The sequence below is a fragment of the Furipterus horrens genome, unplaced genomic scaffold (assembly GCF_987537825.1).
Source record: "Furipterus horrens unplaced genomic scaffold, mFurHor1.1.pri manual_scaffold_10, whole genome shotgun sequence".
Lineage (NCBI taxonomy): Eukaryota > Metazoa > Chordata > Mammalia > Chiroptera > Furipteridae > Furipterus > Furipterus horrens.
The window spans coordinates 39,408,429-39,429,095 of NW_028327180.1; the positions used below are offsets into that span (position 1 = coordinate 39,408,429).

At 48.1% G+C, this 20,667-nt stretch overlaps 1 protein-coding gene across 3 annotated transcripts; it reads right to left on the minus strand.

The window, feature by feature from the left end:
- Positions 1-1,045: 1,045 nt before the first annotated feature.
- On the minus strand, positions 1,046-20,172 carry DAPK3 (death associated protein kinase 3). Of its 3 annotated transcripts, none has more exons than XM_090289331.1 (9): positions 20,083-20,172; positions 18,962-19,116; positions 11,233-11,593; positions 10,793-10,922; positions 10,386-10,434; positions 9,497-9,523; positions 5,253-5,405; positions 4,002-4,047; positions 1,046-3,313 (listed from the first exon to the last, which is right to left on the minus strand). In XM_090289331.1, exons 2-9 carry the CDS (start codon positions 19,021-19,023, stop codon positions 2,777-2,779), a joined length of 1,365 nt encoding a protein of 454 aa, XP_090145457.1. In that variant the 5' UTR covers positions 19,024-19,116; positions 20,083-20,172; the 3' UTR covers positions 1,046-2,776. The 3 variants fall into 3 exon arrangements, with proteins under 3 accessions (XP_090145457.1, XP_090145455.1, XP_090145456.1); XM_090289329.1 differs by lacking the exon at positions 20,083-20,172 and adding an exon at positions 19,887-19,998; XM_090289330.1 differs by lacking the exons at positions 5,253-5,405; positions 20,083-20,172 and adding an exon at positions 19,887-19,998.
- Positions 20,173-20,667: the final 495 nt, after the last annotated feature.

Sequence of the window (20,667 nt, forward strand, 5' to 3'; positions counted from 1 at the left end):
TTACACAAATTACACACACAGGGGTGCCACTTTCCCACCAGAAGCTGGCTCATGAAGTCTGAGAATTCACTGCTCAGAGCCTGGTCTTTAAGCCCTAAGGAACCTAACAGCCAGGTACCTCATGCAGGCCAGATTTGGTCCTGAGCTGGACAAGCCAGCTCTAAGACAGGCATAGACTGACTGGAGAAACCTGAGTGTATTTGAGAATTCCATGAGCTGAAATTTATTGGAATTTTAAAAATGGAAGTTGCCCTGGCTGGTGTGGCTCAGTGGAATGAACCCAGTCAGGCACATGCCTGGGTTGCAGGCCAGGTCCCTAATCAGGGCACATACAAGAAGCAACTGCTCCCGCATTGTTTCTCTCCCTCTCTTTCTCTCTCCCTTCCCCTCTCTCAAAGAAACAAACAAATAAATAAATAAAATCTTTTTTAAAAAGTGGAAGTTGACCAAAAAAAGCAATAAAAAAGGATAATTTTTATAATGTTATTTCAATTTTAAAAAATCAAAGTATAAAAACAAAAAGAGAAATGTGGCCCTTGGTGTAACAAATGAATCAATAGGAGGACCAAGAGCTGCCAAAGGCTCAGAACTTCTGCTCCCAGGAAGAATTTAAGGATCAGGAGATCCCTCCTTCGAGCCACATTTCAGACCCAGAGGCTGTGCGGAGCAGAAGCAGGAGCAGGAAGGATGCCACGGATGTCCCTTCTGAGCCAGGGTGGCCTCTGTGCTGGGGCCTATGCACTGGGGCCCAGAGCATGGCAGTGGAGCCCATGTGACCTCACAGTACAGCGTCTTAGGAGGTGTAAAGGGACAGGAACCCCTCTGAGCCCACTCCAGACACTTCTATCTCACTGCAACAAAAAGAACAGAGTTCAGCTGAGCCCCAAGACTGGGGAGGCCACTGATGTCACACCCCAGGTTTGCCCTCTTCCTCCTAAGGAGCACAGGGGCAGGCAGCAGAGGGAAAGAGACAGAGCCCAGACAGGCCACGGCACCAGGTGACCCAAAGCTGACAGCCCCACCTGGCCCAAGCACAGAAAATGGCTGGATGTCATAATTGGAGTTTTATTTCCTTTAGGCTCGCAGCAGGCACATACTTGCAGAGATAGCATATGCAATGTAACAGAGCTCATGGAGGACGTACAGGGGTCCCACCCCAGCCCCCTGGAGACAGGCCTGCAAACAACGTTAAGACCCCTCCACCAGACCCCACAGCCAGGTCCTAAGGCCCTGCTTCAGCCCTGGCAGTGCTGTGGTAGTGGGAGCCCTGGCCAGCAGCCTCAGCAGGCGTCCAAGCTCCACCTGCTGGGTTCCTTCCTGCACTCAGCAGGGTTGGGGGTGCAGCATCTACACAGGTATCACTTAACCTGACCTGCAGCAGAGAATTCCCGGCTCAGTGTGGCCACCTGATAGAGACCCACATTTTGTTGAAGCCTGGCCCTTAGGACACTTGCCTCAGATGGTACAAGCTCCTGCTCAAGGCAGCACCTAGTGGCACACAGCAGCACTGCCCACTGCAACCCCCTTCTCAACCCCCACTAGTACAGGGCTTCTAGCCACGCACGCTTGGGAACCAGCAGAGGCAGAGGGTCAGTCAAATGGACTTTACCCGCACAGAGCAGCATGGAGTCTTGGGGTTCGGGGGTTGCTGGGCCTATGTGACTACTCCATGTGGTCCCCACCAAGAGATGCTGGCCTGGAGACCTAACATTTCAAAAGGCAGCACTGGAGAATGGAGAGGCAGGGACTGGTGGGGCAGGGCCAGGGACCAAGGCAGGGTAGGGACCCCACTGGTGGCCTTCAGGGACTGTGTCGTAAGATACCTGCACCCGGCATTATGAGGGAGTGGGGAGGGGATGGCTCCACAGCCTGCCCACTGGGGAGGGGAGCAGGGTAGATGACAGCTTTTTACTCCTGTCCCAGCACCCTGACCCCTGCAGACTTTTCATCCAGAGCCCTCTCAGCTTTCAGAGATGTTTCCTTTATTGCATCCTGGCAACAAGCTTAGCCACACGCCCTCTCACCCCGTAAACTATCTCCAGAGCAACACCTCCTTGAGGGCTGGGTCATCTCCTCGCCTCTGCCACGGTGCCCAGTTCAGGGTCTGGAGAAAGCAGGTCTCAGAAGCTGACCCTGGAGGAGAGCTACCTCCCACCTCTAGAAGAGGAGGGGCCAGAGTGTCCAGCAGAGGCCACTCCAATTCCAAGCCTTGGGGCATGCAGGGGTCCTCAGAAACCCTCCCTAAGGTGGCGTGTGCCTAGATGCGCGGGGAGGGCCTGAAGTGCTGCCCAGGCCCTACTGCAAGTACTCTGACTGTCCTTCAGCCCCCTGACCTAGAACATGAAGGCTGCCACCTGCCCCTGGGCCAGGCATGAAGAATGTGTGTCCACTGTGGCCAGTTCCATCTCAGAGGTACCAACCCCTTGCAGAGAGTTCACAGAGTTCCAGAGGTAACACTGCCCCAGAAGCACCCCCCACCCCCCTACCAGGCACCATTGTTGGGAGAATGAGAGAGGGAGGCTAAGCCAGGGGGAAGACAGGCTGTGCAGATGAGGCCCTGAACAGCCTAGTCTTCCTGCTACAGAGCCGGCCAAGCCACTCTCCTCAGCATTGAATCCCTGGGCCCCATGAGGCACATCCCAGTCCAGCCTCTTCCCAAATCAGCCCAGCCCAGGAACTCTCTAGGGCCAGGTAAGGGTGACAGAGGGGCCTGGCCCCAGGGCTGTCGAGGGGACCCACCGCCAGAACCCTCTGAGCCAACCCACCCTGCACTGCCCTAGCGGAGGCCGCATTCCACCCCCTGTAGCTTCTCCTGCTCCAGGGCACGCACTAGATCCTGCACAAACCGCATCTCGGAAGCCACCTGTTTAGCCAGGGCCTCATAGCGGTTCTCAAGGCGGCTAAAGCGGCGCTTGAGCCCGCTGGCCCCCAGCAGGGCGCCCTTGGCCTCCTCCTGGGCCTGCCGTTGGAGCGCCTCCGTCTTGTGCAGCTCCTGCCGCAGCTGTCGGAGGTCTTGGCCAATGCTCTCATTCTCCTCCCTGTACCAGGCCTCCTTCTCCTCATAGATGGCTGTCAGAGCCTCAATGTCCTCGTGGAATTGCCGCCGGCTGTGCTCCAGCCCGCGCAGGCCCTCCTCGGCCGCTGCCACCTCCTCGAGCACCTTGGAGAAACGCTCGAAGTTGATGTAGGTGTTGTTGGGGGGCATGCTTGAGTGTGACTTGATGGTGTACTCCTTGAGACGGGCCGTCTTCAGGCGCCGCCTCTCCGGCTTCCGGCCGCTGTCTTCCCGCCGCACATTCCGCCGCCGGATTGCCTGCAGGAGACAGAACACAGCCTGGAACAACAGGCAGGTGATGGACCACCGAGGGCCATACCCAGCCCTCCATCTGCTTTTGTAAATAGTTATATTGGCACAGATGTGCCCACTTGCATACAATGGACCTGGTGTTTTGCTGCAAAGATAGCAGAGCTGAGTACTGATGCCAGGGACCACAGAGCCAAGGATATTGACTGACTAGCCCCTTAAAGAAGGCTGCTGCCCTGACTGGTATGGCTCAGTGGGCTGGGCAATGTTCTGTGAAATGAAACATTGCCAGTTTGATTTCCAGTCACGGTTGCAGGTTAGGTCCCAGTTGGGGCACGTATGAGAGGCGACCAATCGATGTTTCTCTTTCATATCGATGTTTCTCTCCCTCTCTTTCTCCCTCCCTTCCCCTCTCCCTAAAAAAAAATAAACTCTTAAAATAAAATAAATAAGTAAAGAAAGTTGCCAAGGCTAGCCTAGAGGTGACCCCTTCAGGAAAGTTTCCGTAGGGGGGAGCCCCGCTGCATGCACAGAGGGACCAAGGACCCCAGTGGGTGCCTCAGTAAGATGGCTCCAGCTCCATCCCAGAGAGTACCCCACCCCCACTGTCCAGGCCCACAACTCTGGGGACCTCCTTGGATGCTGAGTGCTTGTCACATACCTACTATCCCTCAGGGGGAGCAGCACCCCACCTCACCTTGATCCAGGAGTGCTCCAGGCTCTGGGAGATGGTCATTCTCCTCCTGGAAAAGCCCCCCCCCCGAAGACCCTGTCAGTCACATATATGCCATCTGCACCATCCTCCTCAAAATGGAGCAGAGAGCAGGGACGGGGCTTTCCAGGCCCTCGTTGCCACAGTGCGGCTCTCAGCACCCCGCCAAGGGCTGACTCGGACACCTGCCCCTGAGAACCCCCAGCCTCTAAAGTCACCCTCCAGCCTGGAAGAAAGTCCCTAAAATGACCTTGAAATTACACACACAATCCAGATCATCCACTCTGCTAAGCCAACCACAAGGAGCCCATGAAGGCACCTCTGGGGGCATAGGCTCTGGGGTTTCATTGTTCCATGAGGGGTTTTGTTAACACGGTCAAGACCTCATGCTGGGGGGCAAACAACTCAGGCACCCACCGGAGGGGCCAGGCAGGCAACAAGAATGGGCAGCACAGGCCCTGATCATGTGGCTCAGTTGGTTAGAGTGTCATCCCACAAAACGAAAGGTCCCAGTCAGGGCACATGCCTGGGTTGCAGGTTTGGTCCCCAGTTGGGACGCTTACAAGAAGCAACAGATCAATGTTTCTCTCTCACATTGATGTTTCTCTCCCTCTTTATCCCTTCTTTTCCCTGTCTCTAAAAATAAATAAATAAAATCTTTAAAAAAAAAAAAAAAAGAATGGGCAGCACAGACTGGAGAAAGGCTGTGGCCACAGAGAGCACCTCCCCATGAATAGAGGCTCTGTGATGCTAGGACTTAGAGAACTTTTTTCAAAAAAAAGTAGCAATCTGGAATTTTATGTAAAATCCCAATGTTTAAAGTTGACAACAGCCCTGACCGGGTGGCTCAGTTGGTTACCGGGCCGTTCAGTTGTTTAGAGCATCACCCAACGCACCAAGGTTGCTGGTTCGATCCTTGGTCAGGGTACATACAAGAACCAACCAATGAATGCATAAATGAGTGGATCAATAAATCAATGTTTTTCTTTCTCTCCTCCTTCCTCTCACTCTCTAAAATCAATCTTTTAAAAAAGTTGGCAATAAATTAGAAGTTTCTTAAGACAGTGTGGGCCAACCTAAGCCATTCATTGCTATATCCAGCCCAAAGCAGAAGCCAGTTATGAGGAGGTGGTAGCTTGGAGGGATATCTCCTCAACCACACCACCCATTCTGGGAACACTCATTCAGCCTTCCCCGCAGGGCTGCCCCCTGACCCCTCTGCCAGCCTGTGCTTACTTGGGGTCCTTGACAAGCAGCCGGCGGATAAAGTCCTTGGCCAGCTCGCTGGTGTTGCTAAAGTACTCCTCATCGAAGTCATAGTTCACAGCAGAGATGTTGGTCAGAGTCTCCTGCTTGGTCTCACCCAGGAATGGAGACGCACCACTCAAACTGGAAGACAAACATGGGGCTCAGTGTCCCCTGCACGCACTCCATCACCAGGCTGCCGACTGGGCTACCCCAAACTCTGCAGTGTCCACAAAGGACCACACACAGTGGAAGGTGGATTCTGGGCCCCAATCATCCAATGCAAGCATTTCCCTGGAACCTCCAACTAGCCACCCACTGACTGCCAACCAGAACATAATAAAAAGCCATTGCCCAGCCAGATAAGCACTAAAACCAGTGGGCAAAAATCCTCGTGAAAACTCAAAGTATCTATGGAGACGACAGTCTCAAAGCATCTCCCCCAGAACATTTAGTGATTCCAGAGGAAAAACCGATCACTTTCCAGGGAAACCCTGGCTGATGCCACCCAACACACAGTCAAGGTGCACATCACTGGTGATACACTGTCTCCTGCCTTCCTGACACTCTGCACTGAGTGGGCCACACCACCACCCCTGTGGGGCTCTGAGCACTTGACACTGTGACTTATGGTAGAAAATATTTATTTGGTCTTCAACCCAATCTTTGGGCACACGGCTTTCAAAACCCTCAGAATTTCCTAAAACATAAGAGCTAAAAAGTTGGGAGCATCTTTTGTTGTAATATTCTTGTCCTCAGTTCTTGAAATGGCTCCAAAGAATAAAGATAAAAGAAGCATCCTTTGTAGTTCATAACAAGCCCCTTACAACCTCAGAGTTTATGCTAATGAAGTGACTTTTGGAAAACACCTGAGGATGGGGGCTGGCGGCCCAGGGAACCAGCAGTGGAACTGGAGGGTTGGAACCTTCACTCTCCCCCCTGATCTCCAAGGAGAGGAGAGGGGCCAGCGGTTAATTACCAGTGATCAAAGATTTATTCAATCATGCCTATGTGATGGAATCTCCATGAAAATCCCTAAAGTGGGGGGTTTAGAGAGCTTCCAGGTGGGTGAGCGCATCCACATGTCAGGAGGAGAGTGTACCCCAAACTCCACTTGGCTCCTTCCCAGCCCTTGCCTTCATCTGCTATTTATCTGTATCCTTTATCATCTGCTTTACAATAAACTGGTAAACCTAAGTTCTAGCAAATCACTAAATGTGAGGTGGGGGTTGTGGGAAACCTCCAATTTACAGTCAGTGGGTCAGAAGTACCTATGACAAGCTGGACTTGCAATTGGCATCTGAACACAGGGCAGTCTCGTGGGTCTGAGCACTTAACCTATGGGATATGATGATATCTCCAATGTAAGACACCCCTCTGGGGTCACAGATGACTGCTTGGTGTGGGGAGAAACCTGCACACACTGGTGGCCAGCAATGTCAGAAGCACTGAGAGGAGAGAAATATAGAAAAGAAACTGTTTCTCTTCCCAGGGCAGAAAGGCACAGCCCACCCAATCATGAGCAAACCTCAGACCCATACTGCAGGACATTCTAAAACATCCCTGACCAGCACTCTTCAAGAACGCCTACATTCAACTTCAAGTGCACCAACATTCACATCATGGGTGTGCCATTAGAAGAGAGCGAGCGAGAAATTGAAAACCTATTTGAAAAAATAATGACAGAAAATTTTCCTAACCTGGCAAAGGAAACGGACACACAAGTCCAGGAAGAGCAGAGAATCCCAAACAAGATAAGCCCAAAGACCACACCAAGACACATCATAATTAAAATGCCAAAGGTTAAAGACAGAGAGAGAACCTTAAAAGCAGCAAGAGAAAAGCAGTTAGATAGCTGCAAGGGAGCTCCCATAAGACTATCAGCTGATTTCTCAACAGAAACTTTGCAGGCTAGAAGGGACTGGCAAGAAATATTCAAAGTGATAAAAAGCAAGAACCTACAACCAAGATTACTCTACCCAGCAAAGCTATTGCTTAGAATCAAAGGACAAATGAAGAGTTTCCCAGACAAGAAAGAACTAAGGGAGTTCATCACTATCAAAACAGTATTACAAGAAATGTTAAATGGTCTTCTTTAAGAAGAAGAAAAAAAAGATAAAAAAGATGAATAGTAAGGCCCTGGCTGGGTATCTCATTTGGTTACAGCATAGTCCTAATAAGCCAAGATTGTGAGTTTGACCCCTGATCCAGGCACAAACAAAAGCCAAACAGTGAATGCATAAATAAGTGGAACAACAAATTGATATTTCTCTCTCTTCTTCTAAAATAAATAATTTTAAAAATTGTTTAATTAAAAATGGCAATAAATACATATCTATCAACAATTACTTTAAATGCAAATGGATTAAATATCCAATCTAAAGACATACGGTGGCTGACCCTTCCATATGCCGTCTACAACTTCATATCAAAAGATACACAGAGATTGAAAGTAAAGGAATGGAAAAAGAAATTTCATGAGAATGAAACAAACAAAAAGCTGGATAGCAATACTTATACCAGACAAAACAGACTTTAAAACTAAGGCTACCACAAAAGACAAAGAAGGACCCAGGAATTCCACTTCTGGGTATTTTCCCAAAGAAACCAAAAACACTAAAACAAAAAGACATATGCACCCATATGCTTACTGCAGCATTATTTACAGTAGCCAAGATATGGAAGCAAACTATGTGTCCATCAAGAGATATGTAGATAAGGAAGTGGTGCATATACACAATAGAATAGGACCTGGCCATAAAAAAGAATAAAATCTTGCCCTCTGCAATATGAAGAGACCTAGAAGGTATTGTATGGAGTAAAATAAGTTAGACAGGGAAGGACAAATGCAGATGATTTCACCTATATGTGGAACCTAAAAAAACAAAATAAACAAACAGAACAGAAACAGACTCATGTATAGAATATTTTGACAGTTTCCAGATGGAAGACTGGGTGAAAAGGGTGATGAAATTAAGAAGTACAAATTGGTAGTTACGGAACAGTCGTGGGGATGTAAAGTACAACAAAAAGAATATAGTTAATAATACTGTAATAACTATGTATGGTGTCAGATGAATACTAGATTTATCAGGATGATCACTTCATAAATTATATAAATGTCTAATCACTGGGTTGTATATCCGAAACAAATATAACACTGTATGTCAACTGTAATTTTTAAAAAATTTTAAAGTTTTTAATTAATTAAAAAGAGCATCTAGCCTCAGCTGTTGTGGCTCCGTGGACTGAGTGCCAGCCTGTAAACCAAAAGGTCACAGGTTCAATTCCCAGTCAGGGCACATGCCTGATCCCCAGTTGGGGGCATGTGAGAGGCAACCACACATTGATGTTTCTCTCCTTATATTTCTCCCTCTCCTCCCCTCTAACAATAAGTAAATAAAAATAAAAAAATAAAAAGCATCTAGATTGTGACAGGTGAGGAAAGACAGAGGAACCATCCCAGAGAAGAGGAGACTAAACACAATGAATGACCTTGGTAGGAGCCCTGGTCCAGAAAGACGACATAGTGGAAAACTTCGTGATGTCTGAACAACTTGGGTACTTACTCTGCTTGCTTATGTTGTACCAAGTTAATTTCTCAGCGTTGACAAATGCTGTTTGTACAACATGTCCACAGGGACACAGAGCTCTATGCTCTTTTTGCCACTCTTTTGAGTCTGAACCTATCTCAAAATGTAAAAGAAACTGAAACCCATTTCGCTAAACCTTCAGGTCTCTGAACACTATATCCATTCAATAAGCAAGTCAATGAAGAAAGGAGGGAGCACATCTGACGCAAGAAGAGATGAGGACCAGTCCAAACATGGCATCTGAGGAAATGACCTCAAGGCCAAATCCTCTTTTCACACAGAGAAAGGGGTCCAGCTGCAGGGCAGTGGACTAAGGCGGGGGAGGGGGGTACACATTCTGTCCTGGCATAGGTTCCCACATTACCTCTAGGAGGGTGCCGTGCCTTCTGAACTATCCAGAAGCTCGACACAGGAACCACATCTTCTCTCCTATGCAAACTCACTAATTTAGTCATTCATTCATTAATTAATTCATCCATCCACCCATCTATCCACTCAGAGTTCACTGAGCACCTCGACAGATCAGAATGCTGGGGGTTTCATACTCTCGGTCACTGTTCCTGCATGAAAGCCTCCCTGACCCTCTTCCTGACTAGGTGGGGCCCTGGGAGGGGCGGCAGGAAGCACTGACTGGGTACTCACAGGATGTAGGTGATGACGCCAATGCTCCTAGAAGAGAACACAAGAAGAGGAAGGTCAGCTCAGCCATGGGTGCAGCACCCTGACTCCTCCATGGAGCAGGGGCCCAGAGCCCAAAGGGGGAAGCTACAAGCCCAAGGCTCTTAGGCCACGAGGGGAGCGGGTATGTCAGCCCCACTCCCCCTCTCCTTCCCTGGGGTCTCACAACTGGGTATTTAAACACCTCTTGCCCTGACTGGTGTGGCTCAGTGGCTTGGGTGTCATCCTGCAAAACAGAAGGTTGCTGGTTCAATTCCCAGTCAGGATACATGCCTGAGTTGCAGGTCATGTCCCCAGTTGGTTGGGGGCATGTGAGAGGCAACCAATCGATGTTTCTCTCCCTTTCTTTCTCCCCTCTCCCCCTATCTCTTATAAAATAAATGAATAAAATCTTAAAAACAAAAAACACACCTCTGACCACACCCTCTTGTCAAAGGCTCAAAGGAGCCAGAGTGGGAGCAGGGCAGAGAGCAGTATAGCCCCATGGACCTTGCAGATCTGGGATCCCCTATAGGGCCTGCAGGGCTGGCAAACTCCTTTTACAGAGGGTCAGACAGTGATTATTTCAGGCTTTACGGGCCACTAATGGTCTGTCGCATATTTGTCTGTTTTGTTTTGAACACACCTTTGAAAAACACAGCCACTACTCCCAACTCCTAGGCATGCTCTCACCAGTGGGCTGCAATTTGCTGACCTCTACTCTAAGGCAATGGTCCGTCCTGCCCATGCCCCACAGCATAAACACCATGGCATGGGCTATGCCCTTGCTCTCAACTCCTGGGGATGACCAGCTGGATGGGTGCCCCAAGAAGCACTGGGCAGCCCTAGGTCCCCAAAGCTACTCCTGACTCACCACATGTCCGCCTCCAGTCCCAGGGGTTCATAGTTGACAATCTCGGGAGCTGTGGAGACAGGGAGACAGAAGGTGTAGGGTCAGAAACTGGTTGTATCTAACACCACACTGGGGACTTAACAAAGGGCAGCAGCACAGCTCCTGCCTCACCCCCGCCCACCGAAGGTAACTGTGGTTTCTTAGGGCAAACGCGTACAAACACACAGGAAAGGCCAGCTCTGGGGCGGGAAGGTTGGCATGGTGACGACACCAACCAAGGTCTCGAGCTTTCCCTTGCCGAACCCCAGCACACCTGAGGGCACTGAGTCAAGCACCCAGGGGCTGGCCCTCACTCACCCTACAGTACTGGAAACCCTCAAATGCCCCTACGCAAACCCCGGTCCCTGACACACCAGACAGGGCCTCACCTACAAACTCTGGGGTACCAAAGATGTTCTTGAACTCGTTCCCAGCTTCAATCTTATGAGCAATGCCGAAGTCAATGAGCTTGATCCGCGGGTTGGGCACATTCTTGTCCAGGAGCATGATATTTTCAGGCTGGGGTGGGGGAGAGTGGGGCAATGGGAGAACAATCTGCTGCTTCTGCTGGCCTTGTATCTTCAGGAACAGCACCTGAAATTTCCCTAGGCACCCCCACTCCCAACCCATGGGGGGTGGGCAGGCTGACGTGACCCACCCCAAGGGTCCACGCCTGAGTCTGTTCCACAGCTCCCAGAGCATCAGTGAGTCAAGGGCATGTGTACTCTGTGCCCATGAAAACAGAACCCTCTCTTGGGTCCCCATCCTCACCTGAACTGGCCAGCCCATCTGGCCCCAGGTCCATTCTGAGATTCTCAGTGGGGCTTACCTTGAGGTCAAAGTGGGCGATGCGTTTGGAGTGCAGGTAGTGGACACCATCCAGGATCTGCTTAAGGAACTGAGTGGCCTCATCCTCCGTCAGTGACTCCTTCTCAGCCAGGAAATCAAAGAGCTCTCCACCAGAGACCAGCTCCAGGATGAGTACCACATCAGTCTTGTTCTCAAAGATGTCATGCAGTGTGATGATGTTGGGGTGCCTGATCTCACGCAGGATGTTCACCTCCCGCTCAATCTCCTCCCGGCTAACCCCTCGCCGGCTGGATGACAGGCGGCGCTTCTTGATGAACTTGGCCGCATACTCCTTCCCAGTGCCCTTCTGCCGGCATTTCCGCACAATCGCAAACTGGCCACTGCAGGGACAGAGGAGGAGGGGAGAGGAGGGAAGGGGATGTGATCAGAGCACCAAGAGGGACCTAGGCCTGTCACCATCGCTCCCCCACTCCTGGCAGCTTGCAGATGTACTGCCCCCACTGCATCAGAGGTGTACCCAGTGGTATGCTACTGTGTAAGTGCAGAGCAGCGCTGACACAATGGCTGCCCAGCGTTTTTGCAGCAGTAAAAAAAACAAAAAGAATTCAATGTTCATCAAGAAGGAACTAGATTCTAGCAGAATTTTACACCATCATGAAAAAGAATGACGGCAACTCTCTAAACTCAGTGAAAAAGCAAGCTGCAGAATGACACACAGAATATCTGTTTGTTTTAAAAAAGGTATATATTATATCTATACATAGATACATTTGTGTACATATATATAGTAAAAAAGGTCTAAAGGACATACACCAAACTGTTAACAATGTCTATCTCTGAGGAGTGGGATTGAAGAAAAAGGGGCAGCAAAGACAGATTCTTAGTTATCTGATAGAATTCTACACTGATTCAATTTTTTACAGTGTATTTCATCATTTTTTAAAAATCTAAGAAAAAAGAAAGAAAGCCGCTGACTTCAAAAGAGCTTCTTGCCCTTGCCAGGTGGCTCAGATAGTTGAGCATCAAACCATATACCAAAAGGTTGTGGGTTCAATTTCTGCTCAGGGCACATACCTATGGTGTCAGTTCGATCCCTAATCGGGACACATATAAGAGGCAACCAATTGATGTTTCGCTCTCTCTTAAATCAGTAGGCATGTCCTCAGGTGAGGATTTCAAATAAACAGAGCTCTGGTTTCTCTCCGTCCCTTCCCCTCTCTCTAAAAATAAATAAATAAAATCTTTAAAAAAAAAAGAGAGAGAGAGTTCCTTATTCAATAAACAGAGTGAAAGAAATGCACACATGTTCAAAATAAGGGAGAAGAGTGAGGATATGAGAAAATTAGATCCTTCACACATGGCTGTTGGGAATGCAAAATGGGACAGCTGCTGTGGAAAGTCTGGTGGTTCCTCAAATGGTTAACACAGAATTACCATCGGACACAGCATTCCACTCCTAGGTATGTATCTAAGAGAAATAAAAACATGTGTCCACACAGAAACCTGCACACAGATGTTCAACGCAGCATGATTCCCAATAGCCAAAAGGTAGAAAAAACCCAAATGTCCATCCTTCTACACATGAAGAGATGAGGTCCCTTCATACAGGGGAATATTATGTGATCATGAAAAGGAGTGAAGCTCTGACATTTGTTACAATGTGGATGATCCTTGAAATCATGATGCTCGGTGAGAGAAGCCAGATACAAAAGGCCACACAGTGTGTGATTCCATTTATGTGAAATGTGCAGAGCAGGCACATCCACAGAGACAGGAAGTGGGTTAGTGGTTGTCAGGGGCGGGGGGATAGTGCTAGGAGTGACTGCTAATGAGGACAGCTGATTCTTCTGGGGAAATGAAATGTTCTGAAAACAGTGGTGATTGTTGCAGAACCCTATGAATATACTAAAGACTATGAAATTGTACACTTTAAATTAGTAAGCTATAATGTATGTGAATTATATCTCAAGACATCTGTTATTTAAAAGAGAAACTCTATGTACTGCACTCCAGAGAGCTATCCAATGTCTGAACTCTTGCTATCTAGGAACTTAGTTATATTAACTTGCTTTAACTCAGAAGTTGACTAATAAAGGCCAGGCAGTAAATATTTTAAGCTATATCGGCCACGTTGTCTCTATCACAATCGTTGTGAGTTTTGAGGCTTTTTTGTTTGTTTGTTTTGTAGAGAGTAAAGTTTTTATTCACTCTCCAAGAAAGGAGAGGGGCGTGGTGTGGAGAGATACACCAGTCCCTTGTGTGTTGTCACAACCCTTTAACAGTAAAAAAGCATGCCAGGCTCACAGACAGACCACACTAACTGAGCTGGGGATAGGTGTGGCCCACAGGCTTCAGTTTACTGAGCCCTGCTTAAGAGGTTATATGGACGTACACCTAAATGAAGAGACCAAGTCCAAGACCGAAAGCACAAGTTCCAGACAGGAAACCTGAAGAAGGCCCCGCCGGGTGTCAAGGAAAAACAGACAGCTCAGGGAGACACAGGAAGAGCACATAGGTGGAGACAGGCCTTGGGGACAGGAAGGATCTCTGAAGTTGGTGGTGGCAGAGGAAGGACAGGGTAGGCAGAATGAGCAACAAACATATGAATGAAGAGCATCTCTGTCAATTCAGTGGGGCTTTCAGAAAAGCTGGGGCAGTGGGGAGGACCAACTGGGTTTTCCAAGTAGGCAGACCTACCTATGGTCCACAGGACCACCTGCAACTGTCACACACCTAAGCCGGCCACTGCCCTCATGAGCATCAAGGAACAAAAGTGCCCACAGTGGGCCACTACAGACATGCTCTGCACACAATCAGGTGATCAGAAGGTGGATGGAATTCAAGGTGAGCAGATGGGGACCCCTCCAAAGATGTCCACATCAGAATCCACAGAACCTAGGAATGTGTCCCCATGTGGCAAAAGGGACTTTGCAGGTAGAACTTAGTTAAGGACTCTAAAATGAGGATGGACAATCCTGATTACCAAGGGGGCCCAGTGTCATCACAGGGTCCTCACAAGACGGAGGCAGGAGGGTCAGAGAGAGAGATGGAAGAGGCTGCGATGCTGGCTGTGAGGATGGAGAAGGGGCCACGAGCCAAGGATGTGGCGCCTCTAGGAGCTGGAAAAGGCCAGAAACAATTCTCTCTGGAGCCTCCAGAGGAACAAGTCCTGCAGATCCATTTTGATTCCTTATTACCAAAACTCTAAGATAATTAACACATATTCATCTAATCCACTAAATTGTAATAATTTGTTACAGCAGCAACAGGAAACTCAAATACTAATCCAAAAGCCAAGAGCACAAGTCAGATGAGACAGGTGAAGTGCCTCTGATTAGGTCGTGGCCCCCTGAATCCACCACAACAGTCAGTTCCCTGGGTACTTATTCTCCTGTCTCCCACCTGAAATACCTTTCCCCTTCCCCTCTGCCAACATCCAAGCTAATTCTTCCAGGCCCACATTCCATCCCACAACAATTCCCTGGTGATAATGACAGAGACACCAAATGTTCACCACATACTGAGAATGCTGGGCTATGCACTGGACATGTGGCCTAATTTTCAAATACAAAGATTTCTTTCCTTTAGCTTTATTTCAAGCTGAACTAACAATAAAGACAACAAAGACACAACTCACGTGAACAGGTAAAAAGAAGCTGCTATAGCATCTTTTTAAAAAAATCCATGTGTTGAAGCCCTAATAGCACCTCAGAATATGACTATTTGGAAATAGGACCCTTTTTTTAAAAAAATTTCCCTTTTTAATCCTCACCTGAGGATAGATTTTTACTGATTTTAGAGAAAAGGAGACAGAGAAACATCAATGTGAGAGAGAAACATCGATCAGTTGCCTCCCGTACAGACCCTCACAGGGAATCAAACCCACAACCTAGGTATGTGCCCTGACTGGATATTGAACCCACAACCTTTTTGGTGTACGGGACAACACTCCACCAACCGGTCAGAGCTGGAAATGGGACCTTTTACTTTTTTTAAATTGATTTTAGAGAGAAAAATCAAGGAGGAAGAGAGAGAAATATCAATTTGTTGTTCCACTTACTTATGCATTCATTGGTTGATGCTTGCATGTGCCCTGACCAGGGAGCAAACTCACAACCTTGGCATATTGGGATGATGCTGCAACCAACTGAGCTACTCGGCCAAGTCTAGATGGGACCTTTTAAAGAGTTAATTAAGTGGCTCTGGCCGATGCGACTCAGTTAGGTAGTGTCATCCCATAACGGAAGGATTTTGGGTTTGACTCACGGTCAGAGCACACACCTGTGTTGTGGGTTGGATCCTCAGTCTGGACACATACTGGTGGAAACCAATTGATGTTTCTCTCACTTCCACTCTCTAAAGCAATGAAAAAAATGTCCTCAGCTGAGAATTAAAAAACATTAAGGAGGTGGTTAAGTTCAAATGTGGTAACTAGGGAGGGTGGGTGGGTCCTAAACCAATATGAATGGTGTCCTTATAAGAGATTAGGCCCTGGCCTGGTAGCTCAGTTGGTTAGAGTATCTTCCCAGTATGCCAAGGTTGCTGGTTTGATTCCCGGTCAGGGAACATACAAGAATCAACCAATGAATGCATAAATAAGTGGAACAATAAACCGATGTTTGTTTCTCTCTCTCCCTCTCTCTCCTTTTCTCTCTCTAAAATCAATTTTAAAAAACTTTTTTTAATAGGAGCCCTAGCTGGTGTGGCTTGGGGGACTGAGCGTTAGCCTACAAACTGAAAGATCATTGTTTCAATTCCTGGTCAGGGCACATGCCTGGGTTGTGGGCAGGTTTCCCCCAGCTGGGGGCGTGAGAGAGGCAACCAGTTGATGTTTCTCTCACACATCAATGTTTTCCCCCTCTCTTTCTCCCTCCCTCCCCTCTTTCTAAAAGTAAATAAATAAAATCTTAAAAAAAAAAAAAATAAATAATAGAGCCCTGGCTGGTGTGGCTCAGTGGATTGAGCACCAGACTGCAGATCAAAGGGTCACTACTAGTTCAATTCTCCACTGGGACACATGCTTGGGTTGTGGGCCAGGCCTTCAGCTGGGAGTGTGCAAAAGGCAACCGACTGATGCATCTCTCACGTTGATGTTTCTCTCCCTCTCCTTCTCTCTCCTTTCCCGTCACTCTAGAAGTAAATAAATAAAATCTTAAAAAAAAATATTTTTTTAAAAGAAGAGATTAGGAAACAGACACACACAGGGAGAAGACAGCCATCTATAAGACAAGAGGACAGACCTCAGAGGGAACCAACCCTGATGACACCTTGATCTCACACTTCCAGCCTCCAGAACTGAGAGACAATAAGTCTGTTATTTCAGCCACCTAGTCTGTGGCACTTTGCAATGGCAGCCTGAGCTGACTAATACAGATGTACACACCACTCCATGACCTGGAAGCCAGGGTAAACTACAGACTCATCAACACACAAATTAATTTGTTTTCTGAGACAGTTGATGTGAACTTGAATTAAGAAGAAAGAACCCCCTCACACACAAGAAACTCCCTCCTAGTTCATTGAGCCCCATGATTCCTGGGACAGGAAAATGTGGGCCTGCTTTATTCACAGTCCCTCTCACTGCAGTGATTCCTGCAGCCAATCCCCCAAAGACAGTAATAATTAGACTCAAGAAAGACACAGATCTTCTCAAAACTGAATTCCAGTGCAATTCCAGCCTCTGAAACAGAGACCTTATCATGGTGGCCAACTTCTGAGTCAGAAAGTGAACATCTGAAGGAGGACATAAGGACACACTCACTTCCCAACATATAGGGGCTCATCCTCATTTGGACATCTAATGGGTCCATTACCAGGATATGGGGTGGAACTGGCTGCTGAGCAGGTGGAAGCCAGATGCCCACAGTGTTCCGTGCCATTAATCCTTCATGTATCTCTGAGAATGTTCCATACCATTACACAGAGTGGTGCTGTCCAAGGTAGCGGTCACTGAACACATGACAGCTGTCAGGCATGTCCAAACTGAGATGTGCTGTGAGCATACAATACACACCAGATTTCAAAGATTTCATATAAAAAAAAAAGTAGTAAAATATTTCACTAATAGCTTTAAAGTGAATACAAACAAAATGATAATAGCTTATCTACCAGGTTAAATAAAATATATCATTAAAATTATTAAAACTGACACAGCTTTTAAATTTTCATTTAAATTTCAGTAAGTTTCCTATATGGCTCACATTGCACAGGTTGCCTAGTTGCCTGGCATAATGTCCCACCCACGGATTCAGGGTGCTGTGATGGCCACTGAAGAGGCTTCTCAACTTTTGCTCATATAAAAAAATTTTAACTTTTTTCCTGATGACGTTTTTAAAAATTTTTATTTATTTTTTAGAGAGAGGAGAAGGGAGGGAGAAAGAGAGGAAGAGAAACATCAATGTATGAATCATCAATCTGTTGCCTCTCACACGTCCCCAACTAGGGACCTGGCCTACAACCCAGGCATGTATCCTGACCAGGAATTGAACTGGAGACCTTTTGGTTCACAGGCTAGTGCTCAACCCACTGAGCCACACCAGCAAGGCTAAGTATTTTTTTTAATTGACTGATTTTTTAGAAAGAGAGAGAGAAACATCAATTAATTGTTCCACTTATTTATCCATTCATTGGTTGTTTCTTGTATGTGGCCTGACTGGAGATTGAACCGGCAACCTTGGCATACTGGGAAGAAGCTCTTGGCATATTGGGAATAAGCTCTAATCAACTCAGCTACCTGGTCAGGGCCACTCATATAAAATCTTTATTGCAACTATCCCTGCTCCTAGGTCATTGGGTCCATGTATGTATGTATTCCCACTGAATTAATTCCTAACAGTGGAATCAGTAAGTTAAAGGTAATATACATAAGACATTTTGCTGATTTTTGCCAAACTACCCTCAACAGGAGATCCTCATACATTTTCAACAAAATTTGAGACTGGGGCGGGGGGGATGGCAGTAGCTGCTGCATTCACTACCACTCTAAGCAGGAAATTCCTGAAGGAGAGACTTCAGGATCCCTAAGGAGCCTGAAACACTCTCAGCAAAGGCCTGATGCAGGGCTCAGTTATTTACATTCCCTTCTGGTGACATCATGGGGCCTAGCCAGCAGCAAACTCACCAAATAAGGTTTCAGGCTACACACACACACAAAAAGATGGTGCCTAGCTGGTCTGAGGCTGGTCCGGGAGCAAGCTCCCAGGGGTCCAAGGCCCAGCCAGGCAGGAAATCAGCTGCCCAAGTGGCAAGGAAAACCTCCCTTCTCTCCCATAAGAATGTTACACAATGGCAGGAATGTGGACCCAGACAGGAGCCCTTCCCTGGAAATGTCAAGAGCTGGGGAGACTCAAGTGCCTCCCATAAGAGAGGATTAAAGAGAGGGACAGACTTTTATCAACAAAACCTGCAAATACATACAAATGCTGGGGCACTGTGTGAGGTGCCATGTATGCTCAATTATGTTTCTCCCCAAAGGATATGCACAAAGGATGCCAGAGCAAGAACTCTCAGCTGGGATGTCTGATTCCAAAGCCCAGACTCCTTCTATCAGCACATACCCTGACTCACTCCTTCTTGGACAGTACAATAAAGAACAGCGGCAAGGAAAGAAGAAAATTTTTAAAAAGAAGAAAATAAATAAATAAATAAAACAAAGGAAATAAATAAATAAATAAAATAAAAAGATACTGCCCAGAAAACCTTTAAGTGGATTCTTCCCACTCTGAGCCTTGTCATAGTGGCTTGCTCACCTGCCCAGCTCCTCCCCCATCTCATAATGGTCTTCCACATCTTCCTGCCTGAATGTGGACATAGTGGCTGGTCTGCTGCCTTCCAGCACCTTCTGTTCCAGTGAAAGCCCAGTCACTGCAGCCTGGGAACAGGACCTCAGGAAGTCCCTATGACCCTGAAGGAGACAGGTTAATAGGGAAGAAAGAGTGAGATGATAGCCAGTATTCCTAGTAAACAGAGCAACTTGCTCACCAAAAATAGGTTTCACATCACTCCAAGCTGAAGTTTCACTGTCCTTGGGAAGGGCACTAGCATTCAGCAGTCCAGGTACTTTCATATTTCATTTCATTTATACACAAAACAACCCAAAAGGTCAGACTTAGCTCCACTATACCACCTTGCCCCCATAACTCCCACCAGCCACATACCTCTGGGACCTCAAACACTGCCCCAGCTTTTCTCTGCCTCTCCCTCCTAGGCTCCTCCCAGAACCCTACACATTCCTGAGAGTTCCCCCACATACTTCACACTCCCAAACTCCGAAACTCCCTCACCCCTGCCCAACTTCCTAGTTCTAGTCTCAAAACACTCCCAACTCCCTGCCCATTGGCAACCTCAACCCTCTTCACCTTTACCCATTTCCCCCACACCTGAGCCAGTCTCTTAAGGCCCTTGTCAGCGGTGAGCTCCCCCCGGCCTTTCAGTCCCTGGGAACTGAACAATGGCTTCCAAGCTCTTGCAAGCCCCTTACCCATTCTTGCTTACCCCTGACTTTCACCATCCTAACAAGACTAACTTCTTCTCTCTCCTCAAAGGTCCCCCATCCACGTCTCCCTCACCCCAAATGCGTCTCCGTAAAGCGCCAGTCTGTCTTCTCCACAGCCCTTCGCCCCCAACGTTCACACAACCTCCAAGGCGGACCCCGACAGCTCCCTTCATAGATACCTTCAAGGGTCCCAACCCGTAATGTCCGGGAGGCCGCCACGCCCCTCACAGGCCAGAGCCCAGACCCTTCTCAGGCTGTTACCCAGGGGTCCCCAAATGCCACCTCCAAAGTTCCCCAGGACGCACGCGTGTGCGCGCGCACACACACACACACACGCACACAAACACACACCACCTCCACCCCACCCCCGCCGACCTCGAGCAGAATCCGCTCGTCACCAGCCACAACCCCACGTTCCGGCGGCCCCTCTGCCCCGCTGCTCTCCGCAGACGTCACCGCGTCCAACAGTGCTTGTCCCTGGAAGGAGGAGTCTATCGCCCATTGGTCCGCGCGCCCGCCGCTCGTGACGCCCCGCCCTCCATGTCTTCCAAGGCTACACCCTCTGGCGTCCGGCCTTCCGCATCCGGATGCCGCCTCACCATTGGTCTATAGGTTCACCCTCATGCAGGTAATTGGCTACAATGGACGCCGGTCAAACTTACGCTCTTCTCCGACCGGGGTCTTGAAGTTGGGAGGCGGGATGATGAAGTCACGCATACTTCTTCCTGCCTTTCTCCGGCACAAGGCACACGAATCCAAGGCCCTAGCTTCTGCAATGGCAGTTACTCGGGTGGACCCAGACCCCGGGGCTGCTTTAGTTTCTGAGCGGCAGTAAAATGTTACCCACATTCCAAATACATAAATAAAAATGTATATGAGGTCAGTCAAGTGTTGCCTTTTATGCATGAGGCTCCTTCTGTGACTGTCAAGATACCTGATAAAAACAGCTGGCATTTGCTG